At 42.6% G+C, this 17383-nt stretch overlaps 1 protein-coding gene across 3 annotated transcripts in view; it reads right to left on the reverse strand.

Annotated features, from left to right (window-relative positions):
- Positions 1-16279, reverse strand: part of snx16 (sorting nexin 16) — a 50233-nt gene extending 33954 nt beyond the window's left edge. Inside the window, exons 1-3 of one of the 3 annotated variants that reach the window (XM_041188976.1) lie at positions 16119-16274; positions 13990-14031; positions 13396-13851 (exon numbers count right to left, since the gene is read on the reverse strand). In XM_041188976.1, coding sequence (XP_041044910.1) covers positions 13396-13773 — 378 coding nt within the window. In that variant the 5' untranslated portion in view covers positions 13774-13851; positions 13990-14031; positions 16119-16274. Of the gene's footprint in view, positions 1-13395; positions 13852-13989; positions 14032-16118 lie in introns of all 3 variants that reach the window. The other 2 variants (XM_041188975.1, XM_041188977.1) reach the window with 2 other exon arrangements.
- Between the last annotated feature and the right edge of the window lie 1104 nt (positions 16280-17383).

The raw sequence follows: 17383 nt of genomic DNA on the forward strand, positions 1-17383 counted from the left end.
ACAAAGAAAAAGGATGGTATTGCCAAATCTAGAGCCCCCTGGTTATCCAGAAACATATAGGCCAAGATAAAGCAGAAAAAGAAAGCTGATGACAGTCACAAAAGATTTAATACTGTAGAAAACCTAGAGTAGTATAGAAAGTACAGGAGTGAAGTAAAAACAGAAATTAGGAGAGCAAAGAGACGATACGAAAAAATAGTGGCAGGTAGAATCAAAGAAAATCCTAATTTGTTTTACCAATATATTAACAGCAAGAGAATAACTAAGTAAAAGGTAGGGCCTATCAGAGATGTACTTGGTAACTTGTGGGTTGATGCAGAAGGTGTAGGCGGGGTTCTCAATGAGTACTTTGTCTCTGTCTTTACTGAGAAGGATGATGCAGACATTCTAGTTAAAGGGGAGGAGTGTGAAACATTAGGTAGGATGAGCATAGTGAGAGGGGATGTACTGGAGAGACTGGCATCCTTGAATGTGGATAAATCACCAGGGCCAGATGGATTGTATCCCAGGCTGTTGAAGGAAGTCAGGGAGGAAATAGCAGATATTCTTTTCCAATCCTCACTAGATACAGGCAAGGTCCCTGAGGTCTGGAGCTCTGCGAACATTGTATCATTATTCAAAAAGGGTGTGAGGAATAGGCCAGAAAATTATAGGCTAGTCAGTCTGACTTTGGTGGTGAACAAATTATTGGAAACAATTCTGAGAGACAGGATAAACTGTCACTTAGAAAGGCACTGATTGACAGGGATAGTGAGCATGGTTTTGTTGGAGACGATAGTGTCTTACTAACTTAATAGACTTTTTGAGGACGTAACAAGGAAGATTGATGAGGGTAGTGCAGTGGATGTTGCCTACATGGGTTTCAGTAAGGCACTTGACAAGGTCCCACATGGCTGTCTGGTCAGGAAAGTGAGATCACATGGGATAGAGGAGAAGGTGGCAGGTTGGATCCAAAATGCGCTCAGTGGCAGGAAACAAAGGGTAATGGACGATGGATATTTTTGTGAATGGAAAACGGTTTCAAATGGTGTTCCTCAGGGCTCAGTGTTGGGGCCCTTGCTGTTTGTTGTATATATTAATGATTTAGACTTAAATGTGAGAGACATGATTGGGAAATTTGCAGTTAACACAAGAAATTGACAATGGAGTTGATAGTGAAGAAGATAGCTGTTGACTCAGAATGATATCAATGGTTTGGTTGAGTGGGTGGAGAAGTGGCAAATAGAATTCAATCCAGAAAGGGCAGCGGTAATGCATTTGGGGAGGGCAGGTGGACAAGGTGGTCAAGAAAGCATTTGGAATTCTTTCATTTATTGGGCAAGGTATCCAATACAAAAACAGGGATATAATGATTGAACTGTATAAGACACTAGTTACACCACAGCTGGAGTTGTGTACAGTTAAGGTCACTACATTACAGGAAAGACAATTGCTCTGAAGTGCAGAAGAGAATTACAAGAATGAATGGCTAGAGTTGTTTTTCTTAGAACTGAGGCGGCAAAAGTTGTGACCTAATTGAGGTGTACAAAATTATGAGGGGCCTAGATAGGGTAGGCAGGAAAGACTCGTTTCCCCTAGCTGGGGGGGTGGGGGGTCAATTGCCATGGGACATAGATATAAGGATTACAGGGGGCATGAGGAAAAACTTTTTCACCCAAAGGGTAGTGGGTGTCTGGAATTCACTGCCTAAACTGGTGGTTGAGGCTTAAATCCTCAACTCATTTAAAAGTTAGCTGGATCTGCATCTGAACTGCTGTAACCTGCAAGACTATGAACCAGGTGCTGGAAAGTGGGATTCAAATGAGTGGCTCGTTTCTTTTTTCTCTTTTTGGCTGGTGAAAAAAGGATGGGCTGAATGGTCTCTTTCTGCACCGTAATTTTTCTATGGTTCTAACCTCCTTCAACTCTACCACCCATCACCACTGAACTATGCTCCCCTGACTGGCATCCGTCTTTGTCACATTATTATTTGTCATGCCTTCAGCCATCTAGATCCCACTCCTTGGAATTGCCAGCCTCTGTCTCTCCTCCTTTTAAGACCTTTCTAAAAACCAACTTTTATTGACCCAATCTTTTAGAGCAATAATTGTCCTCATTTATCTACGAATCATTCTTGGGACTTTTTCCAGGTTCAAGGTACAATAAAGTTGTTATTGTTAAAAACCATAAAGTCATAGAATTCTGGAGATGACAAAAAATCTACTGCAACTAGAGGGGCAAGGTTTGATCAGGGATAGTCAGCATGGCTTTGTCAGAGGGACGTTAGGCCTAACAAATTTGATTGAATTTTTTGAGGAGGTGGCCAGGTATGTAGATGAAGGTGGTGCAGTTGATGTAGTTTATATGGATTTCAGCAAAGCCTTTGACAAGGTCCCACATGGGAGACTTATAAAGAAGGCAAATGCACATGGGATACAGGGTAATTTGATAAGGTGAATTCAAAATTGGCTTAGTTGTAGGAGGCAGAGGGTGATGACAGAAGGATGCTTTAGTGACTGGAAGCCAGTGTTCAGTGGCATACCACAGGGATCTGTGCTTGGTCCCCTATTATTTGTCATTTATATAAACAACATAGAAGACTATGTGGGGGATAGGATTAGTAAGTTTGCGGATGACACAAAGATTGGTCGGGTGGTTAACTTAGGCTACAGGAAGATATAGATGGGATGGTCAAATGGGCAGATAAGTGGCTGATGGAATTTAACCCTGAAAAGTGGTGATACACTTTGGAAGGAGTAATTTGACAAGGAAGTTTTCAATGAACGGCATGGCACTAGGAAGTTCTGAGGAACAAAGGGACCTTGGCGTGTGTCCATAGATCTCTGAAGGCGGAGGGGCACGTTAGTGGGGTGGTGAAAAGGGCATATGGGACACTTGCCTTTATCAATCCAGGCACAGATTACAAAAGTATGGAAGTCATGTTGAAGTTGTATAGAACCTTGGTGAGGCCACAGCTGCAGTAGTGTGTGCAGTTCTGGTTGTCACATTATAGGAAGGATGTGATTGCACTGGAGGGGGTGCAGAGGAGATTCAACAGGATGTTGCCTGGGATGAAATATTTAAGTTATGAAGAGAGGTTGGATAGACTTGGGTTGTTTTCGTTGGAGCAGAGAAGACTGAGGGGCGACCTGATCGAGGTGTACAAGATTATGAGGGGCATGGACAGGGTGGATAGGGAGCAGCTGTTCCCCTTAGTTGAAGGGTCAGTCACAAGGGGGCATAAGTTCAAGGCAAGGGGCAGGAGGTTTAGGGGGCAATGTGAGGAAAAACTTTTTTACCCAGAGGGTGGTGACGGTCTGGAATGCACTGCCTGGGAGGGTAGTGGAGGATGAGTTGCCTCACATCCTTTAAAAAGTACCTGGATGAGCACTTGGCATGTCATAACATTCAAGGCTATGGGCCAAGTGCTGGTAAATGAGATTAGGTAGGTAGGGTAGGTGTTTCTTATGTGTCGGTGCAGACTCGATGGACCGAAGGGCCTCTTCTGCACTGTGATTCTGTGAATTAGATCCAACCTTAGACTATTTTTAAAACCAGAAACAAGTTATTTCTGAGTGAACATGAACAATCATGCTAAAGTTGCAAAGTTTCTCAAATTGCTTTATAGGTCTTGATTTTTATCTTCCACTATTCAAATTCAACGAAGTCGTTCCACCTGTTCCCAACATCCCCAAATCAAAAGGTAGGAGTTAGCAGCACCACGCCCATATCAAGTTAGCACACAACAATGGTTGCCTGAAAATATGTACAATGTCTTCAAGTGAAATGAAAACCAAAAATTAAAAACACAGAACTGCAAACCTAGAGTGTGGATCATGGGGCACTAGAAAATATACTTTTCTAACTGTTCAAATTAAATGCTTATCAGTAACTGAAACTAAGAAAGATTTATGTAACAGGATACATCTGCACAGTGACATTGCTACCTATTTTGCTTATTTTCCAAATGATGTCAAACCTCAACTACACTTATTTTTATAGTCTGCATATTGCAATAGAAAGAAAAAATAAATATATGTTTGAACTGGAGCGGTATAGAATCAAAACATTAGATCTTAAAGAGATTGCCAGACATATTAAGTCTGCACTGGTGTTTTTTCACACAAAACTAGTCTAATTCTAGTCTTCTGCTCATTTCCTGTAACCATTAACCCTTTTTCTAGCAAATATCTAATTCCCTTTTAAAATAAATTTTTCATAATCTTGAAAGCCTTGAGCAGGTTGCCATTATATCTTGAGCTGTAGTAAAAAAACATATTTTAAACTGTCTCTTTGTTAATGTAACCTCCAATCTCTTTACTTTTGTATGTTTCCAGTAAAGGATGTCCCAAAATTGTACCCAGCTGCAATTTGAGGACTTGTACAAAATCAATATTATACACACTCTTGCGTTTTCATTCTAGAATTCTTCTAGAATTAAAATCAAGGATTTGGGTTTGACTTTGTTACAGTGTTGTCCAGCTACACTGTGTCTTTAATGATTCATGTTTTTAAAATGGTAAGTTTTTTTTATTCATTCATGGGATATAAGTGTCACTGGCTAAGCCAGCATTCATTGCCCAACCCTAATTACCCTTGAGGTGGTGGTGGTGGTGAGCTGCCTTCTTGAACCGCTGCAGTTCATATGGTGTAGGTACACCCACAGTGCTGTAAGGGAGTTCCAGGATTTTGACCCAGTGACGGTGAAGGAACGGTGATATATTTCCAAGTCAGAGTGGTGAGTGGCCTGGAGGGAAACTTCCAGGTGGTTGTGTTCCCTTGTGCCTGCTGCCTTTGTCATTCTAGATGATAGTGGTCATGGGTTTGGAAGGTGCTATCCAAGAAGCCTTGGTGAGTTCCTGCAGTGCATATCTTGTAGATGGTACACACTGCTGCATTGTATGTCAGTGATCGAGGGAGTGAATGTTTGTGAATGGGGTGCCAATCAAGCAGGCTGCTTTGTCCTGGATAGTGTCAAGCTTCTTGAGTGTTGTTGGAGATGCACTCACTCAGGCAAGTGAAGAGTATTCCATCACACACCTGACTTGTGCCTAGTAGATGGTGGACAAGCTTTGGAGAGTCAGGAGGTGAGTTACTCATCACAGAATTCCAAGGCTCTGACTTGCTCTTGTAGCCACAGTATTTATATGGCTGGTCCAGTTCAGTTCCTGGTCAATAGTAACTCCTAGGGTATTGACTGTGATGTTCTGGAACTGAGATGATTGACCTCCAACAACCACATCCATCATCCTTTGTGCTAGGAATGATTCCAACCAATGGAGAGTTTTCCCCACCGATTCCCATCGACTTCAGTTTTGCTAGGGCTCCTTGATACCACACTCTTTCAAATGCTGCCTTTATGTCAAGGGCAGACAATCTCATTTCACCTCTGGAGTTCAGCTCTTTTGTCCATGTTTGAACCAAGCTGTAACGCGGTCAGGAGCTGAGTGACTGTGACGGAACCCAAACTGAGTGTTTGTGAACAGGTTATTGCTAAGCGAGTGCCGCTTGACAGCATTATTGATGACCCCTTCCATCACTTTACTGATGATCGAGGGTAGAATGATGGGGCGGTTATTGGCTGTGTTGGATTTGTCCTGCTTTTTGCGTATTGGGCATACCTGGGCAATTTTTCACATTGCTGGGTAGATGCCAGTATTGTAGCTGTACTGGAACAGCTTGGCTAGTGGCATGGTAAATTCTGGGGCACAAGTCTTTAGTACTATTGCCAGAATATTGTCAGGGCCCATAGCCTTTACAGCATCCAGCGCCTTCAGCTATTTCTCGATATCATGTACAGTGAATCCAATTGGCTGAACATACAAAAGAGCAGAAGGTCATCATTTGGCCCCTTGAACCTGCTCTGCCATTTAATATCATGGCTGATCTGAGAGTAACCTCAAATCTGCATCCCACCTACCCCTGATAACCTTTCACCTCTTGCTTATCAAGAATCAAAAGACTCTGTTTCCACCACCTTTTCAGGAGGAATTCCAAAGACTCACGACCCTCAGAAAAAGTTTCACCTCATCTCTGTTTTAAATGGTTGACCCCTTATTTTTAAACAATGACCTCTAGTTCTAGATTCTCTCCACATCCACCCCATCAAGACCTCTCAGGATCTCATATGTTTCAATCGAATAGCCTCTTACTCTTTCAAACTCCTCTCTTTCAAACTCCAGCAGATATAAGCCTAGCCTGTCCAACCTTTCCTCATAAGACAACCTGCTCATTCCAGGTATTAGTCTTGTAAACCTTCTTTGAATTGCATCTGTAATGCTGGGGACCACCGGAGGAGGCCAAGATGGATCATCCACTTAGCACTTACAGCTGAAGATTGTTGCAAATGCTTTAGCCTTATCTTCTGCAAATGACAAGATTCTTCTGCTCCTTCCTTTCAGTTATAATCCTACCTGTTAATCTGTATTTCCTTTCTGCATTACTTTCAATATTATTACTTCAGATTATTCCACAATAAACTTCACCTGCCACCCATCAGCCTATCCTTATACTTATCTTATATCTTATCATTATACTTCTGCAGTCTTTCACAATTCTGACATCCCATACTTCATCCCAAAGTCTGGTATCAACAAATTTCAATAAATGCTACGAAAGAATTTATAGGTCATTATGTATTTCATAAAGAGTAGACCCAAGGCAAACCACTGCACAAATTCTATCAATTAGGGGTGGACAATAAAAGCTGGCCTAATGATCAAATAAAAAATTAGGAGTTCTCTTTTGGAAACAAAAGTATTAGTTTCAATTTTAGAGCCAAAGGTATGGATGCATTATAAAAAGTTAGATCAGGCATTCAAATCTCTTAATAAACAATGGCAAAGTTAATTTAACTAATAGTATAATATGAACCAAAATAACAGAACAAAAAGATAAAGGAATACTATAATGGAAACAACAGAAAATGAGGAAAGTCTCTAGAAAGCTAATTCTAGTGGGTGAAATTCAGAATAGTAAGCTTGAAGTAAATTTGACTCAGTCTAGCTTATCTTGCATACAGATTAAAATGCATATACTACAGATCTACCCAACTATCATGTGAAATGCATGAAAAACAAAGTGGATAAAACTGAACTTTGGTTATTTGCATTCCCATTAGTTGCAAAAACTAGTGCAAGGAGGAACTTACTACTGCAAAAGCCAAATTGCAACTGACAATGATGTTAGTCTTGTTTAGCAAAATTGAGTACTTTATTAACCCAATCAGATAAGCGGTATTCTCCATGTCTGTATAACTTACTGGTGAAACAGCTCTGAAATGTCAATAGAAGACAGAAGTAGGGCTAACTGGATTGCTTGTTGAAAGAGTTGATGGGCATTCTTCTTTGTATTATGCTACGATTCTGTTGTCATTTTCAACCCAGGAGATTATTACAAGTTAGGATGCCAACAAAGAATATATAAATTTTATATAAAAAGCGGGTCTTATCTGCACATAATAGAAATGTGGTTATCTAATCCAAATAAATCACATGAAGGGGACTCTTGATTATCCGCCAACAATTATCTGAATCGTTTGATGGTTAAGTGTCACTGTATTTTTAAAGAAAAACACCAAGTATAGTCAAAGCCCATTAAAAATTTCACGAGCAACAGGTTAGGATTACTAAGACACTTAATACTTCAGTTTATATTTCTATTCTTACTATTTGTCAAAACATATCAAATCAACATTTGTGATTTACCTTTCAATGTCAGGGGCCGTTAATCCAAATTTTGTGGAGCTCTCGAAACTTACTCTGAATCCTGCAGTGCTACAATTTATTTAAAAAGGGTATTTTCCAAATATCTCAGAAAAACCAACAAACTGAAAATGTTTCAGAACAAAATAAAAGCAATATACTGTGGATGAAAGGGATTCGAAATAAAAACAAAGTGCTAGCAAAACTTAAGAGGTCTGGCAGGATCTGTGGAGAGAGAAACAGAGTTAACGTTGAGGCCAATATGACTCCTCTCCTGAACTGAGGAGAGGTAGAAATGTGATGGGTTCTATGCTGCTGGAGAAGGGGGTGGGGTGGGGGCTGGGGGGAGGGGGCAGATGGAAGGGAAGGTCAAGGATAGGTCAGAGGACAGAAGAGATTAAATACCAAAGATGTAATTGAACAAAAGGCAAAGGGGGTGGTAATGGTAGTTAAAAAAAAAAGCATTTTTCCAGAGTAGGCGTTAATAGCAGAATAAAGGTCAGCTCTGTCCAAAAGCAAAAACTTGAAAACAAGATACAAACAGGCACTTGAAGGGGTAAAAGGAAACTCAAAACAGAGGACAGAGTTTATGGTCTGAAGTTGTTCAACTCAATGTTGAATCCAGAAAGCTGTTGCGTTTCTAATTGGAAGATGAGGTGCTGTTCCTCCAGCTTGCTTTGCGCTTCACTGGAACATTGTAGCAGGGCGAGGACAGAAATATGAATATGAAAGCAAGATGATGAATTGAAATGGCAAACAGCTGGAAGGTCAGGGTCATGCTTGCCGACTGAGCAGAGGTGAAATGTAAAGCAGTCACCCAGTTTGTGTTTGATCTCCCCAGTGTACACAGACCACATTGTAATTAACAAATACAGCAAACTAAATTGAAATAAGTACATGTAAATCACTGTTTCAACTCAAAGCAGTGTTTCAGGTTTTGGACAGTGAGGAGAAAGGAGGTAAAGGGGCAGGCGTTACATCTCCTGCAATTTCTTGGGGAGAGGATGAGGTGTTGGAGGGATAGAGGGGTGCACGAGGTTACTGTGGAAGGAACAGTCCCTTTAGAATCCTGACAGGGACAGGAGTGGAAGATGTGTTTGGTGGTGGCATCATGTTTGAGGTGGTGGAAATGGCAGAGGGTGATCCTTTGAATACAGAACCTAGTGGGGTGGGAAGTGAGGACGAGGGGAACGCTATTGTGGCACCAATACTGGTGTTGCTTCTTGTCCTTGTCCAGAATTTTGAGGGGGGGAGGGAAGAAGAGTGGGGGCTTCCTTATTCCACCCTTCTCTCGTCTTCACATGGTGCATCTCCAAAACTTCCCTTTCTTGTCTTTTCTGTCTTCATTTCTGGGGATAGATTATCTACTGATATTCATTACAAGCCACCGCTCCCATAGCTACCTCGACTACACTTCCACAATCTGCTTCCTGCAAGGACCCCATCCCATTTTCCCAGTATCTCAGTCTCTGTTGCATCGGTTTTGATGATGCTACCTTCCACCATGGCACTTCTGACATGTCTTCCTTTTTTCTCTACCGAGGATTGCCCCTCACTGTGGCTGACAGGACCCTCAGTCGTGTCTGAACCATTTCCTGCACTTCTGCCATCGCCCCTTTCCCCGGCTCCTAGAGCCACGAGAGTTCTCTGTGTCCTCACTTTCCAGCACACCAGCCTCCACATCCAAAGGATCATCCTCTGCCATTTCTACCAGCTCTGCTTGGGCTTTGTGAAAGGGAAATCATGTTTAACTAATTTAGAGTTTTCTGAGGAAGTAACAAGCAAGGAAAATAAAGGGGAACCTGTAGATGTGGCATACTTGGATTTCCAAAAGGCATTTGGTAAATTACCACAAAGATTACTACACAAGATAAGAGAACATGGTGCAGGTCATAACATATTGGCATGGATAAAGGATTGGTTAACTAACAGGAAACAGGGAGTAGTAGCAATAAATGGGTCTTTTTCAGGATGGCAAGCTGTAACTAGTGGAATGCCACAGGGGTCAGAACTAGGGCCTCAACTATTTACAATCTACATCAATGATTTGGATGAAGGGACCAAATGTATGGCAGCTAAATTTGCTGATGACACCAAGATAGGTGGGAAAGTCAGCTGTCAAGAGGAGATAGAGTCTGCTAAGTGATATAGACAGGCTAAGTGAGAGGGCAAAAATATGGCAGATGGAGAATAACATGGGAAAATATGAATTTGTCCACCTTGGCTGGAAGAATTTAAAAGCAGTATACCATTTAAATGGAGATATATTGCAAAACTGTGGTACAGAGGGATCTGGGTGTCCTGGTACATGAAACACAAGGGGCAGAATTTCTCTCTCATCGGGTGGGCATGCACGAGAGGCGGCAGCGTGCCCACCGACAATTAAAGAGGCCTATTAAGGCCCTTAATCAATTAATTAAATTGGATTTTTCACAGACCATCCAACCGTTCTGTTGGCGGGCAGACGAAAAGACCAAGCAGCTTTTGGATTTTTATGAAACCTCATCCATGGGTGGTTTGAGATTTCCAACAGGAATTAAAAATAAAATAAAAATGTTTAAATCTCATTAATAACATCACTGCAGAGTCACATGAGGGGACATGTTCACCTTATTTTAAAAATCTTTATTTGTACTGTTCTAAACCTTCAGCTCCCTAAGGCAGCTCTGTGCCTTCAGGGAGCTTTCAGCGTGCGCTACCACGCGCATGTGCAAACTTCCATGCTCGCCCTCCTCCTGTTCTCATCCTCAGCGTTGCAGCACGCGATTCAAGATGGCTGGGCAGCAAGCGAGAAATTGTGGTCGGGGCCCGATCATGGGCGGCGGTCAGTTTCACGGCCGCTCCAATGCCCCGCCAACGAGGGCAAAATTCAGCCCAAGTAGTTAGTATGTGGGTACAGCAAATGATTAGGAAGGTAAATGGAATGTTGGTGCTTATTACAAGGGGAATGGAATATAAAAGTAAGGAAGTTTTACTGTAGTTGTACAGGGCATTGATGAGATCAAATCTGGAATACTTTGTACAGTTTTGGTCTCCTTATATGAAAATTTAAAAAAACAGCATTTGAAACAGTATAGAGATGGTTCACTCAACTCAATCCAGGGATGAGGGGCTTATCTTAGGAAGAAAGGTTGAACAGGTTGGGCCTATACCCATTGGAGTTTAGAAGAATGAGGGGTGACCTTATTGAAACATGTAAGATCCTGAGGGGACTTGACAAGGTAGATACCAGGAAGATGTTTCCAGTTGGGGAGAAGACTAGAACTAGAATAAGAATAAGAGGTTTGAGATGAGGAGAATTTTTTTTCTCTCAGAGGGTTGTTAGAATGCAGAATTATCTTCCCCGAGAGCAGTGGAGGTTGGGTCATTGAATTTATTCATAGCTGAGTTAGACAGATTTTAAATAGATAAGGGAGTCAAGGGTTCTGGGGAGCAGGCAGCAAAGTGGAGTTGAGACCAGAATCAAATCAGCCATGATCTTACTGAATGGAAGAGCAGACTCGAATGGCCTACTCCTGCTCCTAAGTCATATGTTTCTTTAATTTAGTCTACTGTATTCGCTACTTACAATGTGGTCTCCTCTACACTGGAGACGCCAAACGCTGATTGGGTGACCACTTTGCAGAAAACCTCTTCAAACATGACCCTGACCTTCCAGTCATTTGCCAATTCAATGCACCTTCATGCTCAAATTTCTGTCCTTGGCCTGCTGCAATGTTCCAATGAAGCCCAACACAAGCTGGAAGAACAGCACCTCATCTTCCAATTCGGCACTTTACAGCTTTCTGAATTCAACAGAGTTCAACAACTTCAGATCACAAACTCTGTCCTCTGTTTTGAATTTTCTTTCTCTCCCTGCCGTTGAAGTCTGAGTATCTTGTTTTCAGGCTTTTGCTTTCAGACAGAGCTGACCTTCATTCTGCTATTAATGCTACTCTAGAAAAATGCTGCATTTCTTTTTTTAATTACTACCATTCAACACTCTCTTATCCATTTTACTCAATAACATCTCTGGTATTTAATCTCCACTGCCCCCTAACCTATCCTTGACCTTCCCTTTTATTTCACCAGACCCACCACCTGCCTTTTTCAACAGCATTAAACCCATCTCATTTCTGTCTCTCTTCATTCCTGAAGAGTCATGTTGGACTCAAAACATGATGCTGCCAGAGCTGCTGAGTTTTTCCAGCACTTTCTGTTTCTACTATGTTTCAGACCATTTATACTCTATGAATATGGTTAACTCTAATTTTATTAGAGATTCAAATTAAGATAGACATCAGTCTGCCTCATATACAGAATGAAAGGCAAACACATTATTCACTTTATACACTTTAAGCAAATATAGGGCAAACTGTACAAGCATGAGATTTCCGTCTGTGTGATTTCTTTAGTTTCAAATGACTAGTGAAGGTCTATATCAGTGGTTCCTAAACAATGGGATCCCATTGGAGTGACAGGACAATCACTTAGGGTCGCAGGTTCCCATGGGCAATGCCTACTGTCGAGTGGAGAGTCTGGTGGGACAGTTCTGGGATTGGCGTTGAGGCTTTGTTACATGTGCAACCTTTAGTCCCGAGGCCCTGTCAGAGTCTTCAAAACTCTTGAAAACCTTGGCCCCCCACTGCTCAACAAGTCCCCACACTCTGCTCTCACTCTGGGGTTACACTGATTTTCAAGCGCTAAAATGGGATCACAGGGGGAAAAAGTTTAGGAAGCACTGATCTATATGGTAGATTGAGGACTTAGCTTGCCTGTGGTTAGATATTATTTGGGGACCACAAGTCAAACTGCATTCTGCCACACACACTATTTATTTTGCCACTGCAGGCATTTTCAGTTGTTGGCAACGAGTGAAAATCTTTTCTCAGCAGTGCCTCTAATGAGATGTGTGCTAAGCAACTTAAACAGTAGTTGTGCCAGATACAACTTTGTATTTTTAAATGGGATAACAGTGTTAGAGCTCAAATTATTTTCTTCTTTTCCTCTCAAAGAGATCAAATATATGTATTTTTATAGTACCTTTCATCCCCTCACAATCTCCCAAAGTGTTCCACAATTAATTATTTTGAAGTATAATCACTGTTGTTACATAGGCAATAGTAGTATTAATTTTGTATGTTAATCCTTGCAAACGCCCAATTGTCAAATGAGCCTGAACTCCTCTCAACCATTGGTCCAAAACTTGAAACAATTCAGAATCCAGAAAAGACAAATATGTCAACACACTTAAAAAAGAAGTGCTGCCCCAATCCCCCATACTCAGTTCATCCATTAATGCATACTTTTCCATACCCACCATGGGAAATAAAAAAATTAGAAATAGATACAAAATAGCTGCACAAGCATTCACTCTGCCTGAATAAGCAGTACTTTCAGTTCCTACTTCTTTGATATGCCCCACTTGCAGGTCAAAGTAGGTGGGGAGCCCTGGGGAACTGCTGTGTATGAACTGTGATCTATAAGAAGTCAGTCAGAGCAATGTAATTATTTTTGTGGACACCCTTGAAGACAGAAAACAAAACAAGGTTTTATAAGTCAGCAGGAAAAGGGACAACAGTAACTCAGCGAATACAATGCCCAAAACTAGATGGAATAAGTATGAAAGGCTAAGCTTTAAATGAACTGAACTGCTTACTTCAACAAAGTACACAAATGAAACAAGGCTATTTATCAAATTAGGACAAAGGTACAAAAGTCAAATTTGACTTACTGTGAACTTCGCCCTTTCTTCCATAACTTCATATCCCAACATAGTAGGTGTAGCAGGTCTCTCTTCCCAGTTTGTTGATTCAGTTTCTTTCTCAGACTCCAGAGGTTTAGAAGAGTATTCAATAGATGAGTTTACGCCATTGAGCTTAGTTCGTAGTAAAGGACTATTATTTGTCAAGTTTGTGGAAGCTAGGTGCTCAGAGGTAACTGTCTTTCTAAATCCACCAGAATGCAAATCGGCAACTTGACCTTTTGACGAATTTGAACTGGATACACTGTCCAAAGACTGAAGTGAAGAGCTTCTACGACTTCTACTTGTAGCTGTTCCAGAAGATGAATTCCCTACTGGTAAAGGCACAGGAACAAACGAAGTGGCCATCCTTCCAGCAGCACACTTGCTGGAACTAGTTTTTCCCTGTCAAGCGTAAGAGGTGGCAAATCAAGTTTGCCTTTCAAACTACAAAATCAAGAAGAAAAATATATTAAAAAAAATTAATTTTGATGTGAAAAACACCAAAGCATCCAAAAGGCAAACAGAATATGCTGGAACAGTACTGACTACATGGAGAGCTAAAACAACTAATGATTAACCTACCATTGTCCATCCAACTATAACCATTTTCAATAACGGTAAATCCTTAGGATAAAAAAAGGTGTTATTTTGGCATTTTATATTTAGAACAAAAGACTAAACTTTCTACTCAATAACTTCTTTTATTCGTTCATAGGATGTGGGCTTCACTGGCTGGGCCAGCAATTATTGCCCATCACGAATTGCCCTTGAGGTGGTGGTAAGCTGCCTTCTTGAACCGCTGCACTCCATGTGATGTAGGTACACCCACGGTGCTGTTGAGGTGGGTGGGGGGAGGGGGGGGGAGATGTTTTCAGGATTTTGACCCAGTGAAGGAGCGGCGAAATAGTTCCAAGCCAGGGTGGTGAGTGGTTTGGAGCAGAACTTCCAGGCGGTGGTGTTCCCATATGCCTGCTGCCCTTGTCCTTTGAGATGTTAGTGGTCATGGGTTTGCAAGGTGCTGTCTAAGGCTTGGTGAGGTCCTGCAATGCATCTTGTAGATGGTGCACACTGCTGTCATTGTGCGCAGGTGGTGGAAGGAGTGTATGTTTGTGGACGGTGTGCCAATCAAGCGGCTGGTTTGTGTTGGATGGTGTCAAGCTCCTTGAGTATTGTTGAAGCTGCGCTCATCCAGGCAAGTGGAAAGTATTCCATCACACTCCTGACCAGTGTCTTGTAGATGTTGGACAGGCTTTGGTGGGTCAGGAAGTGAGTTACTTGCCACAGGGTTTCTAGTCTCTGACCTGCTGTTGCAGTGTCAGTATTTATATGGTTAGTCCAGTTTAGTTTCTGGTCAGTGGTAAGCCCCAGGATGTTGTGGGGGATTCAGCCATGGTAATGCCATTGAATGTCAAGGAGCGATGGTTAGATTCTCCCCTTATGGAGATGGTCATTTCCTGGCTCCAATGTGGCGCAAATGTTACTTGCCACTTGTCAGCTGAAGCCTGGATATTGTGCAGGAAGTTATGGAGCTAGGAAAAAACAAAGCCATGGAAGGTTCTACCCAGGAGGGGCTGACAAGTTTAACACATGTGAAATATGGCACCTCCGACAGTCTGCTAGTGAGGTGTCTGTTTGGATTTTGTGCTCAAGTTCTGTCAGTAGGGCTTGAACCCACAACCTTTTGAATCAGATGTGAGTGCTACTATTGATCCAAGGCCGACATAGATCCATAGATGACCCAGCACCAAAATTTATTTCCTCACTAAGTCGTCCAGCAGAGAAGCTCTCAGCATCAAACGCTGAGACCATCACCTCGACCACCTACATAAAGCCCTTACACAGATTGGGTAAATACCCTAGGTGCTTCAATCAAGTCACAACACGGGAAAAAATAAAAATCGATGTTTCTTTCTCCTGTTAGTAAGGGACCAAACTATTAATTAACTAATTAATTTAGCTCCCATCCAAGGGACTTGTACAGACTTGTGAAACTAGGGACAGTTAGAACGGCTCCAGTGAAAGTGCTTACATGAAATTTAAGCCATTTTACGTAGTGCATTCAAGAACCGCGTGTATTTAATACACAATGTACGATATTTCTCAATATTAAATCCCGATTTCTTCACATCTTGGGCGCTTGGATACAGTCCTGCAGTAATGGATCCCGGGCGGACAGGCATAAAACTGGATCCATTCCCTGAAGCAAAGCTCCGAATCCACCTTCAACTCATTGGCGTGATTATAAACACTCCAGCTCCCCCTGGGCAGCGAGCAACTCACTTCATGTGGCCAGCCCAGGCCTTGGCCACCCCGGATACAATGTTAACCGGAGGGCAGCGGCGCGCCCTCCCTACCCCCGGGTGCGGGGAACGGGAATGGCAACGGCCCGCGGAGGGGTCAGGGGCACGGCAACGGCGCGCGGAGGGGTCAGGGGCACGGCAAAGGCGCGCGGAGGGGTCAGGAGCACGGCAACGGCGCGCGGAGGGGTCAGGGGCATGGCAACGGCAAATATTCCGCCCCCCGCCCCCCCGAGTGTGGGGGAGCGGCAGCCGATGGAAGCAAACAGGGTCACGCGCTGATCGAGGCTGCGGCAGGAACGCCATCCCCATCGCAGCGCAGAGCAACAACCCTGGCCGCCGCCAACAGCAGCATTCACCCATCCATCTCTCAGTCGGGGACTGGAAGACAGTAATGAACCCCACTGCACATACCCCTTCAGGTAAAGAACCCCCAAAGCACCGGGCCCCCACAATCATCTCCCGCTCCTTACTCCCTTGGACGTCAACACGTCGCCAGCAAGTGCTCCACAAACGGTAGATTGGAAAGCGGGCGGATCCATTCACCATGTGACCTGTAGGACCAAAGAAACCAGGAGACTAACTGCTGATTGGTTATGAAATGCTGAACTCCTGCCCGAAGGATTAGTATTGCCTAAATGGAGAGAAATAAAAATGCGTTAACGATCCAGTAGTATTGCCAACCCTCCAGCACTATCCTGCAGTCTCCAGCAATTAAAGATTAATCTGGGGCTCTGCTGCGAACATATCACAAGGATATGAAAAATAGGAAAAATGTACAGAGTTTCGGGGAGAAGGTGGGGGTAATGGTACTAAGTGATTTGCTCATTCGGAGAGCGTACTGACATGATGGGCCAAATGGTCTCCTGCGCTCGAACAATTCTGTGATATTGTGTTTGTTTTTGTAAGCTTTTTAATTATTAGTTGTAAAAAATATTGGAAATCTATAAAGATATTGGAGGGGAAAAGGAATTGACTGGGCGGGGTAACTCTTTCGAGTACAAACCCGTTTCCATCTGTTTCAGATGAAGTTACATTGTTTCATAGTTTGCCATTGTGAGATTTGAACTCTTGATCTCAGGGTTACAAACCCAGTACCATAACCACTTGGCTATTTAGGCCAAGCCTTGGGCAGGGTAGTTGGAGGTGGAAAATCCTGTGGTTAAACCGCCGGGAAAGCAATACATCCAACCAGTATTGGCAACTCTAATGAACTAAGGAGTCTCCCATAATAATTTGTGGTTAAGCTGGGAGAGGATTGTTCGATGTAATAAAAACAAAAAAACTGCGGATGCTGGAAATCCAAAACAAACACAGAATTACCTGGAAAAACTCAGCAGGTCTGGCAGCATCAGCGGAGAAGAGTTGACGTTTCGAGTCCTCATGACCCTTCGACAGATGGAAGGGTCATGAGGACTCGAAACGTCGACTCTTCTCCGCCGATGCTGCCAGACCTGCTGAGTTTTTCCAGGTAATTCTGTTTTTGTTCGATGTAATGCCTTCTGAGCTGCCAAGCAGCTGTACAAACAATTTTATATATTTACATAGAATCTACGGCACAGAAATGAGCCAAAATAAAAGCAAAATACTGTGGTTGCTGGAAATCTGAAACAAAAATAGCAAATGCTGGAAAAACTCAGCAGGTCTAACAGCATCTGTGGAGAGAAAAACAGTTAACT

The sequence above is a fragment of the Carcharodon carcharias genome, chromosome 6 (assembly GCF_017639515.1).
Source record: "Carcharodon carcharias isolate sCarCar2 chromosome 6, sCarCar2.pri, whole genome shotgun sequence".
Lineage (NCBI taxonomy): Eukaryota > Metazoa > Chordata > Chondrichthyes > Lamniformes > Lamnidae > Carcharodon > Carcharodon carcharias.